Genomic DNA, 20570 nt, shown 5'->3' on the forward strand with positions numbered 1-20570 from the left:
TGCCCTCCTTTTAAAACATTTGCGTCATTTGATTTTATTAAAACTTAAATCAATAGTGCCACACCTGATTGAAAAGTCCTGTGGCAAATTCTGCCTTGCCACACGTCTTCCAGTGACCCTGTGTCTGTGTGAGAAAAGAGTGAGAAAGCGATTGAGAGAAAGATGATTCAATGTGCCACCTAGTGGCCATTCTGAATTCTATCAAGCAAAATACACCGAGTATACAAACATTAAGAACACCTGCTCTTTCCATTTTATAGACTGACCAGATTAATCCAGGTGAAAGCTATGATCCCTTACTGACATCAGTTGTTAAATCCACTTAAATCAGTGTAGATGAAGGGGAAACTGGTTAAAGAATGTTTAAGCTTTGAGTCAATTCAGACATGGATTTTGCATGTGTGCCAGAGGCTGAATGGGCAAGACAAAAGATTTAAGTGCCTTTAATAGGGTATGGTAGTAAGTGCCTGGCACACTGGTGTGAGACAAGAACTGAAATGCTGCTGGGTTTCACACTCAAGTCTCCCATATGTATCAAGAATGGTATACCACCCAAAGGACATCCACCCAACTTAACAACTGTGAGAAGCATTGGAGTCTACATGGGCCAGCATCCCTGTCAAATGCTTTCGACACCAGGTGGAGTCCATTCCCCGAAAAATTGTGGCTGTTCTGAGGGCAAAATGGCTACAATTTAATATTAGGAAAGTGTTCCTAGTGTTTGGTATACTCTGTGTACATGATAAGAGAATAAATCACATCACTTTAACTTTCTGGTCGCATGATTTCCTTTAATAAATTGAACCGAGAAAACACATATGACAAAATATCATCTTTTACAGTCACATGGTCACATGAAACCCAAAGCTAGATCTCTTCTCAATTTCTCCCTTCCCAAAACAAAACAAAGGAAACATAGCCATGGACCATCGTTTTAACATGTAACTTTGTCTTTAAAGTAGAAAATAATCACACAAAACGTATTTGATGCACAGAGTTAGGCAGGGAGGCAAGAGATAACACAAGGCTATCAGAGATCATCAGGGAAAGCTTTGGAGAGAGGTGTGTGTGTGTGTGTGTGTAGGTCTATAGGTGTCCAGTCACTATGGGGTTGGGTGACCGGCTTGCTAGCTGTGAACAGAGGGTCAATGAAAGACTAGTGAGTATAGTAGAGCAGTTAATGACACAGTGTCAGAGTTTGTGTTTTCTGCCAGTGTGCAGCAGAGGAAGTATGAGGGTTAAGAGAGGCACACGAATCTGTTATTAGAGAGCGCGAGCGATCGAGAATGAACATGTTCATTTCTACATGGGAACGCTAACTGAGGCTGACATACATAGATTGAGCGAGAGAAACAACAAGAGGAGATAGGACTGAGACCCAAATACCTTATTTTACAGTACCTTGGACACACAAGGTATGCTCATTTATTTTGAGCCATGCCTTCTCTTGTTAATGTGCCTTCCCAGAACAGAAGAAACAACTCAACTCTTCCGTGTGGGCAGAGATCATTCAGGGGTTGCTAAGGACACAAAGGAGGCACGAGGTTGAAAGTCAGGAGCCAGCTAGCATGATGAGACTGACTGAGTAGTTAACTCGCTCGCAGTCCCAGTGTTTCACATCTGTACCCCTAGTTAACCACCTCTACATTTCAGATTTGTTCTTTGTTCCACCGGTGTCATACATAGCAGACACCAACCCCCACCCATTCAACCGCAGACGAAGAGGAGTGAGGACACCCGACTCCAAAACCCACTGATAGCCTCGTCATTAGAGGGCACTGCAGTAGACATAACAATCATTTGAGTTGCAAATTAAACAAAAGAAAATCACAGCTGATCACATTCCATGTGTGGAACCAACTTCTTCAGCAAGCCAGGAGGTTCAGGAGGAGGTGCAGTGTTAGTGATTGAAGGGTGTGGAACTTTGTCCCACCCCCTGGTCTAGAACCCTCACCAAGGCCCAACCCCAGTCTGTCTGTCTAGAGTGAGGCTAAGTTTGTCCTTTAGCCAAACCAACACTATCCAGACCCAAAGACCTGCTCTTTTCTCCAGACTAACAATCTCACAGCCATCTACCTCACATCTTCCAATATACACAACCTGCTCAGGTGAGCTGCTCTTCTGTTCCCACCTAGAGAGACTGGTTTATAGTATCATTATTATCGGTAGAATAGGTGTCCCTGGCTCCTGTCCCTGTAGGTCGACCCACTCTACCCCAGGTCTCGAAACAGGCCCACCCAGGATCAGCGAGCTGTCCTGTGGGCAAAGCGAAGGTCCTGGTCCTTGGGGAACTGTGCTGGGATAGCAGAGGCAGTGGGTTCCATGCCAGTAGAAGGCTCTCTAGCAGGGGATGGTTTAGGGGAGTCAGTCATCCAGGCAGGGGGTGGCTGTCCCCGGACAGGAGTGCCCACAGCGGGGGAGTGGTCCCTGCTGCGCTGGGGGGCCCCAGCCTCTGGGTCCTGTTGGGAGATGAGCTGCAGCAGGGCGGCTGCCACTGCTGGACTGATGTCCTGGCCGGGCCCGGGCTGGGGTTCAGAGCTGGGCTGCTGCTGGCCAGGAGAGAGGAGGGCTGAGGGTGGAGGGCCAGGTGGAGAGGGGGGACGTCGCTCAGAGGATGGAGGGACCTGATTTGTTCCAATCTGCTGCTTCCGCTTGGTGACTGCACAGTCTGAGGGGGGAGTCAGAGAAAACAAGACAGTCAATCGGATATTTACAAGAAACACTAAAGCACACGCAGTTACAGTGAGATTTCACCTGGACATTTGTGCCATCTACACTACAGACACATTTTTATTCAATTCCCTTTAGTGAAATGTCCCAGGTAAGTGTTTGTGAGTGGGGTCTAGACAACGTACAGCTGTATCTCCCACCGTGGCCAGCAGAGGGAGATCATGTACCATTCCTACCTCACCATCCAGTCAACAATGTCGTTTCAGTTGGATAAATGTTTTCAATAGGCTACTGTAGAATTGTATGAGTAAAATGTGTAGCTGTCAAGGGTTGATAATGCTACTAAATACCACAATTGTGATTATGATAAATGTTCATTCTCAAAACTAGGCTGGAATTGCGCCACCTACATAATTCCTCCCCTCTCAGTTCATGGTATGTCATAAAATCCTTACATAGGTGTTTAAAGTGAACCAACATTTTTTTAAATGTTGACAGACAAGTCAGAATGTTGAGAGATGATGGAATATCAAAAGACCTCACGGTGACCTAAATAATCAACATAACATTTATTCACACACACGTATGTGAACAACAAAAGAAAGACGCAGGACATGGGGGAGGGGGGGGATTACAACAATAATAATTGATTGGACCAATATAGCGCATTTCGAGACACCCAAAGCACTTTACATAGTAGAGGGGAATGCTCACCTTAGGGTTTGTTCAACCCTGACAGACACTCAGTTATATTTCAACAACAATACGAGCATGGGTTATTATGGATAGGGAGGGGTAAAACCTGAAGTTTGGGGAGGGGGAGAGGTGCACAAAGCTGAGACAGAGAGAGATGCCTTCTCAGTCTGCTGCCATGGCTACCGGGAAACACTGCTGCTACAATTGTTTCCTAGGCAAGCAACAGGGCTATTGCTTTAAGTGACAACAGTAGGGTGACTACGGATACAGACTACAGAGAACGCTTTACTAGCGTTGGATGATTCCGAGGACTAATGTAAAAGACAACATACAAACATAAAATTTAAAATGTGTGATTTTAAATAAAAGTTAAATGAAGGACATGCAGGTGAAGTCTAAGGTTCAAAACATTTATTATTGATTGATAATTTATTAGACTTTCTTCATAAAAATGTGGACATTACAGACTGGTTTTGAATCAATATATTTTTTATGGAAGGAAGAACAATCCAAGAAACCTGCTTTAACAAATGGAGAATTGAGAGAGAAAGAGGGAATGGGAAAAGAAAACAGGCCGATAAAGAGGGGCAGGAGTGAAAGGGTTAAGGGGAGAGTGCAGTGGGAACCAGTGTCTTTCTAACGCTGTAAAACTACAAACCTTCTCTTAGTTTACATTCACACCAATGAGAAAAGTCCTTGTGCCCAAAGCCCAGTCCATGTGACCTGGGCCGTCCGAAGCCACTCTGGTCAGACATCTTGAGGACTTGCCAACATCATGTATGGTATGTTTCCACCTATGTGTGACTGAGTGGGTGAAAGTAGCCTTTGGAAGTAGGAGACGGGTGAGACAGACAAAAGGTGGGGGGGGGGGGGGGGGGTGAAACTGTTGGTGAGAGGAGGGGGGAGAGGTGGTGGGTCTAGACAACATAAAACTTCCTCAAAAAATATTTAAAGTAACCGTGGAATCTTTCTTTCGATTTGCCATTTCGTTAAGATCTTTCATCTCATCAGCTCGTTTATAAAGTAATTTACAACGGCTTTATGGTAAGCGGGAAAATAATTGGATGACAAGATCCGCACCATGACAAGATCGTCCACCAGTCTCCTGTGAGATCCCCTGACCCAGTGCTCTCTGCCCCTCCCCCTAGAGACTGAACCCAGACTTGCCCTTGCGGTCAGCAGTGGTGGCTGACGAACCGCGAGTCACCGCCTCCTCTGATTGGACGCCATTGCTCTCGTCGCTTTGCTCCGCCCCCTCGGCCTGCGGCTTGATGAGCTGGCCCAATAGGAGGGCCAGGAGGTTGGTCTGGTCATCCTGGCTGAGGGGCGGCTCGCTGTGGTGCGGAGAGGGCTCCTGAGGCTCTGGGGGAGGTTCAGGGGGCTGGGGCCTAGTCGGACCCTGGTCCTCTGAGGCCCCCCGGTGGTGGGAGGCCTCGGTCAGGGCAGACAGGGACTGGCTAAGGGTCTCTAGTTGCTGCTGGCTCTCTGGGTTGGAGGAGACGTTAAGGAGCTGGGCCATCTGAGGCAGACTGAGGTCTGTCTGTCTCTGCAGCAGGTTCAACAGTACAGCCAGCTCTGTCTGGTTCAGCTGCTCTGCCGCAGCACCCAGGCCTGATGGGAGAGAGACAATGGTCACACATACTGTAGACAGCAGCCTGCTGAGAGCGTATGGAGACAACATGCGTTCACATTATAGACTTACAACAACCTTTGTCTACCTGTGCAGCCACTAACCAAGGAGACATTTGGATAAGGGTATGTTCTTCTATAGTAGCGAACTGTGACTACTGTTTCTGCCTGACCTGCTAGCTCATTGGCAGAGATGGCTGAGGGTGGTGGTCTTCCCGGCGGAGGGGGCGGGGCTCCAGCTGGGCTGGCTTGGGTCCGGCTGTTCTCTCCACTGGAAGCCCCCGAGGGGTCCTTACGGGGCACTTTGGGCACAGGCACATCCTCGGGCAGCCCGCTCTGACGCTGGCGCCGCCGTTTCTTACTCCACAGCTCGTGGCAGTCCTGCCAGTGAGGGAGACTGGAGAGAGGATGATAGAGGCAAAAACAGGGTGATGAAAGTATGAGGGGTTGTTGGGTGTGACAGAAAGAAAGGCTAAAGGTAAGTGTATGGGATATAAAGCAGAGGGGTGTTGGGTGTGACAGAAAGAAAGGCTAAAGGTAAGTGTATGGGATATAAAGCAGAGGGTGTTGGGTGTGACAGAAAGAAAGGCTAAAGGTAAGTGTATGGGATATAAAGCAGAGGGGTGTTGGGTGTGACAGAAAGAAAGGCTAAAGGTAAGTGTATGGGATATAAAGCAGAGGGCTGTTGGGTGTGACAGAAAGAAAGGCTAAAGGTAAGTGTATGGGATATAAAGCAGAGGGGTGTTGGGTGTGACAGAAAGAAAGGCTAAAGGTAAGTGTATGGGATATAAAGCAGAGGGCCGTTGGGTGTGACAGAAAGAAAGGCTAAAGGTAAGTGTATGGGATATAAAGCAGAGGGGTGTTGGGTGTGACAGAAAGAAAGGCTAAAGGTAAGTGTATGGGATATAAAGCAGAGGGCTGTTGGGTGTGACAGAAAGAAAGGCTAAAGGTAAGTGTATGGGATATAAAGCAGAGGGCTGTTGGGTGTGACAGAAAGAAAGGCTAAAGGTAAGTGTATGGGATATAAAGCAGAGGGCTGTTGGGTGTGACAGAAAGAAAGGCTAAAGGTAAGGTAAGTGTATGGGATATAAAGCAGAGGGCTGTTGGGTGTGACAGAAAGAAAGGCTAAAGGTAAGTGTATGGGATATAAAGCAGAGGGCTGTTGGGTGTGACAGAAAGAAAGGCTAAAGGTAAGTGTATGGGATATAAAGCAGAGGGCTGTTGGGTGTGACAGAAAGAAAGGCTAAAGGTAAGTGTATGGGATATAAAGCAGAGGGCTGTTGGGTGTGACAGAAAGAAAGGCTAAAGGTAAGTGTATGGGATATAAAGCAGAGGGCTGTTGGGTGTGACAGAAAGAAAGGCTAAAGGTAAGTGTATGGGATATAAAGCAGAGGGCTGTTGGGTGTGACAGAAAGAAAGGCTAAAGGTAAGTGTATGGGATATAAAGCAGAGGGCTGTTGGGTGTGACAGAAAGAAAGGCTAAAGGTAAGTGTATGGGATATAAAGCAGAGGGGTGTTGGGTGTGACAGAAAGAAAGGCTAAAGGTAAGTGTATGGGATATAAAGCAGAGGGCTGTTGGGTGTGACAGAAAGAAAGGCTAAAGGTAAGTGTATGGGATATAAAGCAGAGGGGTGTTGGGTGTGACAGAAAGAAAGGCTAAAGGTAAGTGTATGGGATATAAAGCAGAGGGGTGTTGGGTGTGACAGAAAGAAAGGCTAAAGGTAAGTGTATGGGATATAAAGCAGAGGGCTGTTGGGTGTGACAGAAAGAAAGGCTAAAGGTAAGTGTATGGGATATAAAGCAGAGGGCTGTTGGGTGTGACAGAAAGAAAGGCTAAAGGTAAGTGTATGGGATATAAAGCAGAGGGCTGTTGGGTGTGACAGAAAGAAAGGCTAAAGGTAAGTGTATGGGATATAAAGCAGAGGGCTGTTGGGTGTGACAGAAAGAAAGGCTAAAGGTAAGTGTATGGGATATAAAGCAGAGGGCTGTTGGGTGTGACAGAAAGAAAGGCTAAAGGTAAGTGTATGGGATATAAAGCAGAGGGCTGTTGGGTGTGACAGAAAGAAAGGCTAAAGGTAAGTGTATGGAATATAAAGCAGAGGGGTGTTGGGTGTGACAGAAAGAAAGGCTAAAGGTAAGTGTATGGGATATAAAGCAGAGGGCTGTTGGGTGTGACAGAAAGAAAGGCTAAAGGTAAGTGTATGGGATATAAAGCAGAGGGCTGTTGGGTGTGACAGAAAGAAAGGCTAAAGGTAAGTGTATGGGATATAAAGCAGAGGGGTGTTGGGTGTGACAGAAAGAAAGGCTAAAGGTAAGTGTATGGGATATAAAGCAGAGGGCTGTTGGGTGTGACAGAAAGAAAGGCTAAAGGTAAGTGTATGGGATATAAAGCAGAGGGGTGTTGGGTGTGACAGAAAGAAAGGCTAAAGGTAAGTGTATGGGATATAAAGCAGAGGGCTGTTGGGTGTGACAGAAAGAAAGGCTAAAGGTAAGTGTATGGGATATAAAGCAGAGGGGTGTTGGGTGTGACAGAAAGAAAGACTAAAGGTAAGTGTATGGGATATAAAGCAGAGGGCTGTTGGGTGTGACAGAAAGAAAGGCTAAAGGTAAGTGTATGGAATATAAAGCAGAGGGCTGTTGGGTGTGACAGAAAGAAAGCAATAAGGGTTTGGGAGTATGGTGGTGGATAGTTTGAGGTTGTTCTCTAGATGTAATGGGCCCAGGAAAGGACAGGGCAAAGACGAGGTCCTCACTTGGGCGGGGACATCTTGCTGGGCTCCACGTTACACAGGAAGTCACTATTGAGGGCCTGTTCGGCCGTGCAGCGCCGCGCAGGGTCAAGGGTCAGCATGCGGTCCAGCAGGTCCAGGGCCTGAGCAGGCAGACTGACAGAGAGAGAGAGATGAGAGCGTGCGAGTCAAAACAACTGATGTACTGACACAACTATCAGATTGATGAAAGGACTAGAAAATCCCCTGGTGTGCATGTCATGTCACGTACAAGGCAAACTCCTCGCGTAGCCGTCGGCGGTACTGTTTCTTGGGCTTCATGGTGTTGAAGTAGGGCAGCTTGATGACGTCAGGCCAGGCAGCGGGACACGGGCTCCCACACAGACGACTGAGACAGAGAGGGAGAGAGTTAGAGCTGTGGTAAACATGGATCGTATCCCAGATGGCAGCCCATTCCCTATATAGTGCAATGCTGTTGACCCAGGCCCTTAGAGCTCTGGTCAAAAGTAGTCCACTATATAGCAGGGTTATTCAACTACTATTTGAGTGGGTCCAGTCCCACATATTTCCTAGGCGGCAAAGGCCCAGATGGGCAGCCATTTATCAGCGTAGTAACAAACCCCAACCTCAAAACCCATACAATCCAAAATGGTTCACACGCCTCTTGTTGGCGAAGAGAACATACTTTTAATAAGATAATGTCCTGCAATTTTACACATTTTTGCCATTTCTTATGTGTGTTCATATGATACTCACGTGACTCAATAAAATCTAAAATGGGGGACCAATGTGGGTCGAGGCCCCCGGGCACATCATTTGGTCATGATAACTACAAGATTTAGGTAGCTGGGTCAACTTACCTCTCTAGTTGACATCAACTGGACATTTATGACAAGTTAAAAACAGTTCTTTAAGATCGGTCAGTGAATGACATAAAGAGGAAACCTGCCCATGCCCTTCCAACACTCAACGGCAGTAGGCTGAAAGCCCGACTGAGTTCCAAAAAACTAAAGAAAGTCAGGACCCGCGGTCCGTATTGACCCCATTCTGGGTCTGGACTGCGGTCTGCCTGTTGAGTATGGCTGCTATATAAGAAATAGGTTGCCATGTCAGACAGGATTTTAACGTGGCAATGCAGTCTTCCAGGCAGCAGGGGGCAACAGCAGCATACCTGATCAACTCTAACTGCAGCAGCTCCTGATTGGCCTGGAAGATGGGCTTCTTGGTGAACAGTTCTCCCAGAATGCACCTGTGCACAAACATTCAATGGACAATGTTGATAACTCACATAAAAATTTAAATAAAGGATTTACCAATCTTGAGTTAGGATTTGTTAAGAGTGATAATTCTGTGACAGTTTTTAGGTTTAGAGCTCTGACTTCTTCAGTCAAAATGATATATCAGTTTTATAGTGACACCATGTGGAAAAACAAGGTAAGTGCAATCTGTTTTCCTACGTAGAGCATGTTTGATTGGAGAATGTGTGTGAATGAAATGTGTCCAGGTACATGGCAGTGTGTGGGTGAGTCGCGCTGAGCTGTGTGTGTGTGTGTGTGTGTGTGTGTGTACTAACCCGCAGCTCCAGACGTCGATGGCCGGAGAGTACCTCTCCTCTCCCAAGAGGAGCTCAGGGGGACGGTACCATAGCGTGATTACTTTATTAGTGTAGGGTCGACTGGAGAGAGCAGGGAAGGGAACATTCAGATAGAACACGCAGATACAGTATCAGTACCTCTACTCTGCCCTCCAGTGTCCAAACACCCACAATGCATCGCTCAACAATGGGCTGACAGAGGGAGAACCTCTTTATACAGGACTCAGCACCACCAAGCGGGGAATCATTGGAATAGATAGGTGTTTTCATTCAGACTGCCTTTTCTCAATTGGATTTGCTCAACTCCAGCGTCTTCTCTCGCTTTCTTTTGAAGAAGGTCAAAGGTAATCGAGGAGAGGTGAGGGAGCGTGGATGAAAATGTGCTTGTATGAAATGAGACTCCTCCACTCACAGATCATGAGGCAAATTAGGTTTACATTGGTGGATCCCAAAATTAATGTGTAAAGTGATCAACTAAACAAAGTAGCATATTGTTTGTGTGCATGCTTTTCTCCTCCAACAAAACAGAAGCGGATTCAAAGGGGGTGTGGTAGGTATCAAAACCTCCGTGAAGGACTCTGGTAGGATACACATATGACTATCCTCATGAAAGGTGACTATCAAGGAGGGAAGGACACTGTTCCGGTCGCCTACTAACAAATTGAAATTTCCCGTGTCACAGAGGTTGTCGGACAGAGGAGAGAGGGTGGAGGACGGGCTTTTTACCCAAAAGAGAAAAGGCCAGTGTGAGGGTCACAGTTTAAAAAGGTTTGAACCAGGGACAGGAAGGACCTCTGACTTTATGATGATGTCACCGTTGCGCCGAAGCAACTTGAAAAAAATCCAAGTCTCTCACCTTTCCTCCGAGTTGTAGAGGCGGGCCAAACCAAAGTCAGCCAGTTTGATCTGACCACTGCGTGAGGAGAGAGATAAAAGAAGTTAGAGACAGAGAATCAAACTCAATAACAACACAACTTCTTGCATTTCTACAGCTGTTACCTTACACAACCCTAACTACAGAAGTGAATAATTCAATCAAAAACAGCGAGGCAGAGGAAATGGCATTTGAATTCCCATGGTAGAACTTTGCAAATTGAAAGAAGCACCGATGAAAAAGGGAAAAACCCAACCCTACTATAGCTACAACAATAATTTCAAACCACTCCCTCGTGTTCACTACTAAAACCACACAAAATGCTCCCGATGCCATTACCATAACATTCTAGGTTAGTGGGTCCATTGTTTATACCAGGGACCGGCAAGGCTATGCTTTTCCCTCCTTGGGGAACTGATTACATTAAAAGGTAAGACTCAGCGAGGTGACGTAGCTGCACAAAGTAAACAGCAGTAGTGGGTCAAGCTCCACGACAACTAAGAGTGTTGAAGCGCCAGGCTGAACTCGGCCGCTGTTTTGGTCCCGTAGATACCACGTTGTAGCAGCGTGAGGCGCAGAGATACTCTGTGTGACGGGAAAGTCTTGCGTCACGCTCATCTCACGGTGCTGCCCGTCTTCTCGTTGAGTCTACCTTTAAAACTAGCACTGTGGAAGTGTATCATTTCAAATGGACAGTGAACCATCTCAGCGACTAGCCAGCAACATCTCACGGACCGGCCCATGGACCAGGGGTGAGATGTTGCTGGACCAGGGGTGGGGAAAAAACACTGTTCCTTCCCTCCTTCTGAACCTATTAGTGTTGTCACGACACCAACATTTAACTAATGATACTATACGAGGGGGGAAAATCAGTGGCCTAGCATCCTGTTTGCCCCCGTCTCCCGGACGCTTGTTCACGTTTCCTAAATGTTCTGCGCACGTGCTACGCAAAGAACCTGTCACTGAAATTCACACTTCTACTCAATACAACGCATTGCATTTAACTGCAAAGAATGGCTGATTAGCTCATATTTGCAAAGGCCCTACCTGTGATTTGGCTGGAGGAATGGAGGGACATGCATAATGATCTGCATGGCATTGTAGCAGTAAGGGGAAAGCGCTGCACGACACATTTACTCTTCAGTTAACACAGACACAGTCCCTCACACACACAGTCTCCCTCTCTCACAAACACACACACACCCACTGCTCCCAACTTTTAAAACGTTAGGCACCAAACAGAATTTAAGGAGCCCCAGAAAGAGACATTTGAAAGAGTTTAGGCTTAGAATAGGCCTACCTCTATGAATCTAGCGTTGAAGCACATCTCATGAGTAGCAGCCCCTTCTCTGTTCTTCCTGTGCCAATCAAATTAGCCTAAAGCTACTTTCAAGTTACCAGATTGTTAGCTAGCTAGGTAACATGACTGAACAAAGTTAAAGACCCCGGATTAATTTTAAAAAACTACCCGCGAAATGATTTGTGAAATCATATCAAATGCGCACGAATCCCGCTAGAAAGACAAAAAGTGATCTCCGGTAATATTGCTCAGGTGTTTTGTTGTTGTTGCAGTTTAGGCTAGAGACAAGCCGTTTTCTTTGCTGCAAAGCTTGCCTGTCGTGACGCGGTGCTCCATTTCCCCTCTCTGACACTCAGAGGCTGTATGACAGTGGACTCGCAAAGTCTACTCTGACTGGCCTGTGTTCTTGGTTAGAACAGGCGACAAAATGATACAATGTATCAACATTGCTTGAACTGAGCGCTGCTCCAATGTAACACACGTACAAATCTAACAGAAGCCATCGGGGTCTGCATCCACGCCTGCCATCACGGGCTAATTTATCTTTGAAAAAATAATGGAGGAATAGATGAGAATGAAGAGGGGATGGAGAGAGAAGCAGGTAGGGGATGCTGAGAGAAGCAGGTGAGTGAGGGCTGGTAGGGGATGCTGAGAGAAGCAGGTGAGAGAGGGCTGGTAGGGGATGCTGAGAGAAGCAGGTGAGAGAGGGCTGGTAGGGGATGCTGAGAGAAGCAGGTGAGTGAGGGCTAGTAGGGGATGCTGAGAGAAGCAGGTGAGAGAGGGCTGGTAGGGGATGCTGAGAGAAGCAGGTGAGTGAGGGCTGGTAGGGGATGCTGAGAGAAGCAGGTGAGAGAGGGCTGGTAGGGGATGCTGAGAGAAGCAGGTGAGAGAGGGCTGGTAGGGGACGCTGAGAGAAGCAGGTGAGTGAGGGCTGGTAGGAGACGCTGAGAGAAGCAGGTGAGTGAGGGCTGGTAGGGGATGCTGAGAGAAGCAGGTGTGTGAGGGCTGGTAGGGGATGCTGAGAGAAGCAGGTGAGTGAGGGCTGATAGGAGACGCTGAGAGAAGCAAGTGAGTGAGGGCTGGTAGGGGATGCTGAGAGAAGCAGGTGAGTGAGGGCTGGTAGGGGATGCAGCTGGCTGATTACAGCCGCCATACGTGATAAGCGCACGAAAGTGAAGTGGACATTATTGGACCTGCATACAAGAGACTAGTGGCTGGTGCTTCAATTCAACCGACTTTATAAACCAAACTGACTTTATAAAAAATTTCTAACAAGCAGCGGGTTCTTTAGATTGGTAGGGCTGAAAGATTCCGTAGTCTCATAGGAACGGTACAACGGTATGTTAAAATGTTGGTATCATAAGTGCCATGACGTTTTGGTACCGTGATATTACCATGCTACACTAGTACCTGTTGTTGAGCAGTATGTTGGAGCACTTGATGTCTCTGTGCAGGAAGTTCTTCTTGTGGCAGTAGTCCAGCCCCTCCATCAGCTGTCTCATGAAGCTCCTCACATGTTCCTGGGAGAACTGACACAGCCCCGACTCCAGCAGACCCATCAGGTCATGATCCATGTACTCAAACACCAGGTAGAAGGCACCTGACGGGACAGGCAGGGGTAAGGAAGATCCGCATACAGGCACAGACATACACCAAGCAAAAAAAAACACACACACACACCTTTGTCCTTCTTGAAGTCCAGTGCGTCCTGTTTGTCTGTGACGATCTCCTTCATGTTGACCACGCTGCGGTGGTTGAGCTGGCGGAGGATCTTGATCTCTCGGATGGCCGTGATGGGGAAGCCCTCCTTCTCATTGTCCAGACGCACCTTCTTCAGAGCCACCAGCTCACCTGGAGGGCAGGTAGAACAACATGAACATTACGTCACTGTCCAATGTAGGAGGGTGGATGAAAATGGCCGTTATATGGTAGCAACTCTGTCGATTGTCCTGATCAGAAGATGAATAAACGAGCTAAATAAAAAACACATTTGTCCAATGTACACGGACGCCCAACGGAAATGTGTCTTCTGCTTAATTTCAAATTCCTCTGAAAGACACACATAGAGAGGCTGGAGCAAAGGGGACAAGGGGAGGCGAGATCAGTCACAACACCCCGTGGCATACACACATACTGCAGGCGTGGGGATCCTTTGAGCCTCTCTCAAGAACAACGAAAACACAGGTATGCCAGTGAAAGGGCGACACACGGGGCTCTCACCGGTGTCTTTGTCCTTGGCCTTGTACACCTGGCCGTAGGTGCCCTCCCCGATAATGCCGATGATGTCAAACTTGTCCACGCAGCGTTTGCCCCAGTCGCTCTGTGTCTGTTTGCGTTCGCCATAGCGTGGACAGCAAAACCTAGACAGGAGAGCCGAGGAGACTTGCTATTAGGAAGCGTTTTACCTCACGGAATAAGCCCTTGATGATAACTTTGTACTATCTTATGCTTATTTTTTTCCCCTTTCTATTGAAAGGAAATAGGCTGCGGTGGGAGAGGAGGGCTGTGGAAAAGAGGAGTGTAGAGAGGTGGTTTGATTGATGAGGAGGAGAAGGGTAGGTTAGGTTGAGCAGATAGGAACTCACTTTGGTCTCTTCTTGAGAGTGGACTGGGGCGGAGGTGGAGCTCTGTAGACGGGGGACTGAGGGGGAGAGGGGTCTCCTCCGGCCAGCGTGGGGGGCAGCGGGAGGTCGATCAGAGACGGCCGATTCCGCACCTCTTTCTCCTTCCTGGAAGACCTCTGAGGAGGAGTGGACTTCTTCGGACTGATGGAGGGAGAGAGAGAAAAAGAGAGCGCGAGAGATTGAAGGTAGAGAAGGAAGGAGAGAAAAATAACATTTAATTTCATGAGTTTGGATTTTCTTTTCTTTATATGTCTGTGGCACAAATGTATCCCCAACTACCATGACAAAGGGATGTGGGGCCCATGAACTACAGTTTCACCTCAGCAGCCATTTTGGCCAGCGCAGTCCACTGTAGAGGAAGCACTAAATTTGACAAGGCTGCAAGGAGTTAGTAATGATTTTGAAGTCCCGCGTAGGCCTGTTTTGACTACTTGACATAGTCACAGCCTGATGGCAGCTAAACCATCGCCTACAGACCATTCAGGTAATCTGTTCAGAATTCCAGTACTGTACTGCAGGCAGGTGTGTGTTTCAGAGAGACTGACTATTGGGGGAAACCTGAGCCTACAGTAAAGGCCTAATGACTGTTCTGTTGTTGACTACACGTTTGCCAAGCAACAGGACTGGGGAGAGGATAGTTGTGTGTGTGTACGTTTCATGGCTTACCTGTCCTGGCAGTCTCCCACTAGCATGGGTGGTAAAGGCAGGGGGGGCAGAGTGGAGGTCTTGTGGATGGGTGTCAGGCGAGCAGGGCTGCGAGTGGGCATGGGGGCAGGAGATTTGGACTGGGGGGACGACAATGAGGAGGAGGAGGAGGAGAGGGCTGTGGAGGGTGCGAGGCTGGTCTCAGTCTGGCCCTGGGGTGTAGGTGGCTGAAGTTGGGTGACAGGGGTGGAGGGCAGAGGAGGTGGAGGTAGTGGGGTCGTCTGACCGGGGGAAGAGGGGGAGCAGGAGATGAGAAGGGTGGAGATGCAGAGCCGTGTTCTTCCCCAACAAGATTGTCCCGGGGCTGGGGTGCACTGGGTGGAGGCTGGAGGTCCGCGGCTTGGACAGTCTCTCTCTCAGGTACTCTCTCAGGCTCAGCTTTAGGGGGGCGTGAGGTGGACCCCTTGGTCTTGCGTGAGGAAGGTGGAGGGGAGGGGGGGCGAGCTGCAGCCACCGCAGCCTGGCGTTCCTTCTTCCTCCGGCTAAGCTCCGCCCCCAGGCTGGAGTTGAGTGGCAGGCGGGAGGAGGGTGGGGAGCGGCTGGTGGGCCGGCTGCTGTGAGACCCGCCTCCCCCGGCAGAGGACGAATGCTTCTTGTTGCGAGAGCGAGAGGAGGAGCGGCGGGAAGAGGAGAAAGGAGGCGAGCGACTCCGGGAGCGAACTGAACGCCTGGAGAGAGAGGGAAGATGTTAGGAAAACAATAATTCATTGTTGGCTGCAAGTTCTCTCTCTCGCTAAGTTGGGAGTGAGCACCAAGAAAGAGGAACTTGAAGGGAGGCCATTTGACATTACTGGGGCATTGTGCACTTGTGTATTAAGGTGTTAATAAAAACAACAAATGGCACGTCATTGCAGATGATAACTACCAAACATGTGTTATGTTTATATCATGAGATAAGACCATGCGGCAAGCTCACTCCACAGCTAGCTTGGCATTTCACCAATTGTGCTATGGAATTGGATCCTTTTCTATAACAACTGGTTTGTAAGTGGTCAACTGGCGGTCACGTGTGTTTGCGAGGCAGGACCCTGATTCAAGCTCAGTTAGAGGCAAGTTCAGGGAGATAACTCATTTATCTTAGAAAATAGCACTATGTGTAAATGCGGTCAGTGTGCGGTTTCTCCTTCCATATAAGCTACACTTCCCATTCCCTTAGTCAGCATACAAACATACAATTAGGTCAGTCAGGGGAACAACCTTTGCTTTAGTCTGAACTTAAAGTAGCCAATGTGTGTACAAACGTCCTCCGGAAGTCTACTGTCTTGTGATTTAACCTCAACATTCCTCTGGCATTAGGCCAAATTCAGACACCTCATCACCATACATACTTTTGATAACCATCAAAGTATCCCTTATTCAAATGTGGGAGACGCAAGTATGAAAAGTACAAAGATTCTGAACATACTTAAAGGGATACTTTGGGATTTTGGCAGAGTGAGATAAACTCATCAATACCATTTTTATCTTTGTGTCCAGTATGAAGGAAGTTCGAGGTAGTTTTGCGAGACAATGCTAACTAGTTAGCAATTCATCTAGCGCTAGTTGGCAACTTCCTTCAAACTGCATGCAGACATAAAAATGGTATCCACAAGTTTATCTGACTCTTGGGAAGTAGATTTTTATTTGAGAGTTTACTAGGCAAATCAGTTAAAGAACAAATTCTTATTTACAATGACGGCCTCATAAAGGGCACTTGGAAGAAGATGGCACTGACGAAAATAATAAAGTATCCCTTTAACTGCGGAGACAACATTCAGATTCAATCATTTGTTTGAAGGTTAGGAAAACAAATTAACTAGAAGCAAGTGAACATGTCCCTGAGCATGAAGACTTATAAAAGTCTACAAACTAAATCTAAAATGTGATTATTATAAGTTAATAACTGGGACATTGAAGTTAATTAGCTAGACTAAACAAATAGACTACAGTTAGATACAGGCTCGACTGGCACCCGAGGGACGCAGCAGTCTAAGGTACTGCATCTCAGTGCTAGAGGCGTCACTACAGACCCTGGTTCGATTCCAGGTTGTATCACAACCGGCCGTGATTGGGAGTCCCGTAGTGCGGTGCACAATTGGCCCAGTGTCGTCCGGGTTAAGATTTGGCCAGGGTAGGCAGTCATTGTAAATAAGAATTTGTTCTTAACTGACTTGCCTAGTTAAATAAAGGTTAAATAAAATGAAATAAAAAGACTACACCAACATGATTCACCAGCAGCATCTTTCAACGGAGTCTACTGACAGCAGAAAACATTTTAACGATCACTATGGAGGGCCCAGTTTTATCGTACAGCTATGCCCCCTCCCACCAACAGAAGCTCAAGGTCCACTCTCTGACGCAACACAAAATCAAAATGGCTGAATGTCAACAGCCTAACTCAAGGCTCTCCAACCCTGTCCCTAGAGAGGTACCATCACCCCGCTGTCTGGCTAGTGTAGTCTATCCCCCAATTTATGCCCTCTCCTGCTCCAAAGACCACCACAGCTCCTCATAGGGTTTCCCTAGACTGGAGCACAGGCCTTGCCTGTGTCTGTCTGAGCCCAATGTGATGCCTCACCTGACTTCCATAGGTTTCCCTTCCCCCTCTACACCACATGGCAAGAGGCAACAACTCCCTGGCAGAAACAGCCCTGCATGTCACACAGACACATCTGAACATAGAATCAATGTCTCTTCCCTGACCATAGTTTTAAATAGCCTATACAGGACACTGCAACCTGGCCTAGCCATTCCCATTCCAACACCCTGAGGCTAGGAGCACAGGAGAGGAAGCACAGGAGAGGAAGCTGCAGGTCCTTGCTGCAAAAACGAATCTTAACAGGAAGCATAGAAATAGCACACATAGAACGTATCTACTGCTTCCTAAACTTACTTTCTATGAGAATGGCAGATCTAGATCTCACATTTCTATGTGAATTTGGTCAGGTTGCCCCAAAAAAATACGTATTGCTGCTTTATCAAACACACAGTACAAGCACCTCCTTAGCACACAGAGAAAAGGGTATAGAAAAACAGTAAAAACAGTCAGAGTGGCCTGGCCCTGTTCCAATATGACCAATGAGAACATAAACAGTAACAACAACAGTTCATTACCACGTTTGGGGCCTTACTGGGTCTCTGTAAAAAGGCACATTGGGCATTTGTGAGAATCAATGTGTTAGACAGCACTGGTGAATATGCCTCTGTGTGTGGAGGTGCATGCCATGCATACAGTGAGTGAATATCCGACTAAGATTGGGTGGCTAGTAGTAGTCCATAGCTACATGTTAGTATTAGGCTGTGTCTCAAATTACACCATATTCCCTTTGTAGTCCACTACTTTTGACCAGTCTCGTGGGGCCTGGTCAAAAGTAGTGCTGTATAAAGGGAATAAAGTGCGATTTGGTACGAATTACGCAACTAGCATAAATGTGAATGTGTATATGAGGCAAACTGAATTGAAGGTGCCTGGGCCAGGCTAGAATACTCACCGGGACACAGGGCTAGCGCTGGAGGACCTGCGGTTACCATAGGGACTGATGGAGCGTCTCCTTGAGTAGGGGCTGTCGTCTCGCTCATAGCTGGAAGACCTCTGCCTGCTGGCGTAGGGGCTGTCCGACCTCTGCCTGCTCCGCCTGGACATCTCCCTGTAGGGGCTGGGGCTCTGTGGAGCCGGCCTGCGTCTCTGGTGGTGGTAGCTGTCCACCTCCTGGCTGTAACTACCGACCATGGGGCTTCCATTACCCCCTCTCCTTGGGGGGCTGGGGGACTGTGTAGGGGCTGTTACCTTCCGGCGAGGGCTCCCCCTGCTCGAGGAAGGCTGCCCCTTGCCCTTAGGGCTGGACTTGTGGCTCTTTGAGGACTTGCGTTGGCTCCTCTCTGTCCGGACCTTCTGAGAGGCAGAGGTGCTCTGGCTGGCGGTTGCATCCCCCCGACCCTCAAGTCCTTCTCTCTTCTGTGGCTTATCCTTACGAGATTTCCCGGAGCGGCCACCCTCCTTGCTGCGAGATGACGAGGAGGAGGATGTGGTGCTTCCCACACTGGCCGCAGTTTGGGCCTGGGAGGAAGGGGGCAACTCTCCACGCTTTGGCCCCAAGTCAGCCTCCAGCTGACCCTGACGGCGTGACCCGGAGGACAAGGATGCTACAGAGGACAGGGAGGCCACCTTCTCCTTAACTTTCCCAGAGCTCCCTCTCTCACGGTCTTTGCTGCTTTTTTTCTTGGTACTCTGACCCCCTTCCCCAGAGTCTCTAACTTTGTTGGGATCCTTTGACTTTTTGCGCGAGTGTCGGTGCTTGTGTTCCCGACCATCTCTACCAACAGCCCCGCCACCATCCCCTTTACTATAATCTGAGACAGGTTCTAACCGATCCCCAGACCCTCTCTCAGCAGGCGGGTCCGAAAAAGTATCCGAATCGGAACTTATGTCGTCATATTCTACCAGCGGCTTCACGGAGCTAACGGAAGGGGGCGCTGTGGAGGCGAGCGCAGAAAAACCAGGGCCCTGAGCCACCTCGGACTCACGTCCATGTTTGGCTGATTTATGCCGTTTGCGCTTGGAAGAAGATGGCACTGACGACTTTGCCTGGGGGTTGCCGTCCTTGCTCGTCATGTTGCCCGCAGAGGTATGAGGCAGGACCAGGGGCTGGTGTAGCCCACTGTTGCCGCTCGTTGTTTGGGGTGGCAGGGCAACGCTACTGTTGGATTCCGGCTTCCTCTTGGTCCCATGGTGTCTATCCGACCCAGGCATTCCTCACGTCAGCGGCGGAACCTCTCCCGAGCGTGGGCCTCTGTAGCCGAGATAATACATTAACGGGAGAGTAGTACTCCGAAATCCGGTAAAATTAGATCCAGTGTTCTAAGCAAGCCGACAAATAGAAATTAGTCTGCCCAGGTTTAGTCCTCACGCATTATCCAAGTCGTTCGGCAGCATGGTTTGTCAAATCAGAAAAATAGAGGTTGCTAGTGCCAAAAAAACGCCACTAAAATGAAGGCCTGTGCATTTAGCTAGTTAAAGAAACTGGCTGAAAGGCCCAAACAATAAATCGGAGCATTGTGCTCTCTTCTCCGTTTCTATTTGGCTAGCTAGCTCTGTGTAGCTAGCATGCTGTTTGGTAAAAAAACGAAAGAAAAAAATAAGTCCCTTTTCTTTTAGATTCCCTTGTCCGGTGCCAAGCTTAGTTTAGGTGTTATTGTTCCTTGGATTTACGGTTTTGGAGTTCAATAAACAAACAGTTAGCCGTCATTAACAGCCGATGTTGTTTCTCGAACAAAATGAAAACTTGACCCGGTTGGTACTGTTTACATGGTCCTTTTTAATATAATTTTATCTCTTGTTAATTTGATATTGATCAGAAATTATAGTATTTTCATGTGCAGTAATTGTTCCAGTTTATTTTTAATGGCTCTGGGAATCAACCAGGCCTATCTTTAGGGCGATGATAGTGGATTTAATAACATCCACAGCCCTGTCAAGAGACGACAACCGCCATTGTGGCCCCTGTTATAAATTCTGCAACTGCGCTCTTATCGTTATCGCCCTATGACTAGTACCGGAAGTCTCGACGGCTGTCATTCTTCATGGTAGCTCAGCAACAGCCTATCCCAAAGCGTTATCCAGGGAGCTGCACCGCCAACCGCCCTTGGTGAGACGTAATTTTTCACCTGTAGAGGGCCTATTAAATATAACTTTCTTTCCATGAAAGTCAACATTATTGTTTTCCAACTAAATTTGCTAGCTTGTAAATAATTTAAACAACTTCAGAAGTTT

The 20570-nt window shown here is 47.9% G+C and overlaps 1 protein-coding gene and 1 non-coding gene across 2 annotated transcripts; both read right to left on the reverse strand.

Moving 5' to 3' along the window:
* Positions 1-770: 770 nt before the first annotated feature.
* Positions 771-20336, reverse strand: LOC135554018 (cyclin-dependent kinase 12-like). Its single transcript, XM_064986011.1, is given in 15 exon segments — positions 771-2668; positions 4534-4977; positions 5169-5392; positions 7749-7880; positions 7996-8112; positions 8896-8973; positions 9298-9399; positions 10175-10231; positions 12903-13092; positions 13173-13343; positions 13713-13852; positions 14078-14257; positions 14783-15036; positions 15039-15489; positions 18292-20336. Coding segments are annotated over 15 exon segments (4224 nt in total). The 5' UTR covers positions 19551-20336; the 3' UTR covers positions 771-2243.
* Positions 14363-14499, reverse strand: LOC135554900 (small nucleolar RNA SNORA5). Its single transcript, XR_010457769.1, has one exon. It is a non-coding gene; the product is annotated as a small nucleolar RNA SNORA5 (small nucleolar RNA).
* Positions 20337-20570: the final 234 nt, after the last annotated feature.

The sequence above is a fragment of the Oncorhynchus masou genome, chromosome 14, assembly GCF_036934945.1.
Source record: "Oncorhynchus masou masou isolate Uvic2021 chromosome 14, UVic_Omas_1.1, whole genome shotgun sequence".
NCBI classification, from domain to species: domain Eukaryota; kingdom Metazoa; phylum Chordata; class Actinopteri; order Salmoniformes; family Salmonidae; genus Oncorhynchus; species Oncorhynchus masou.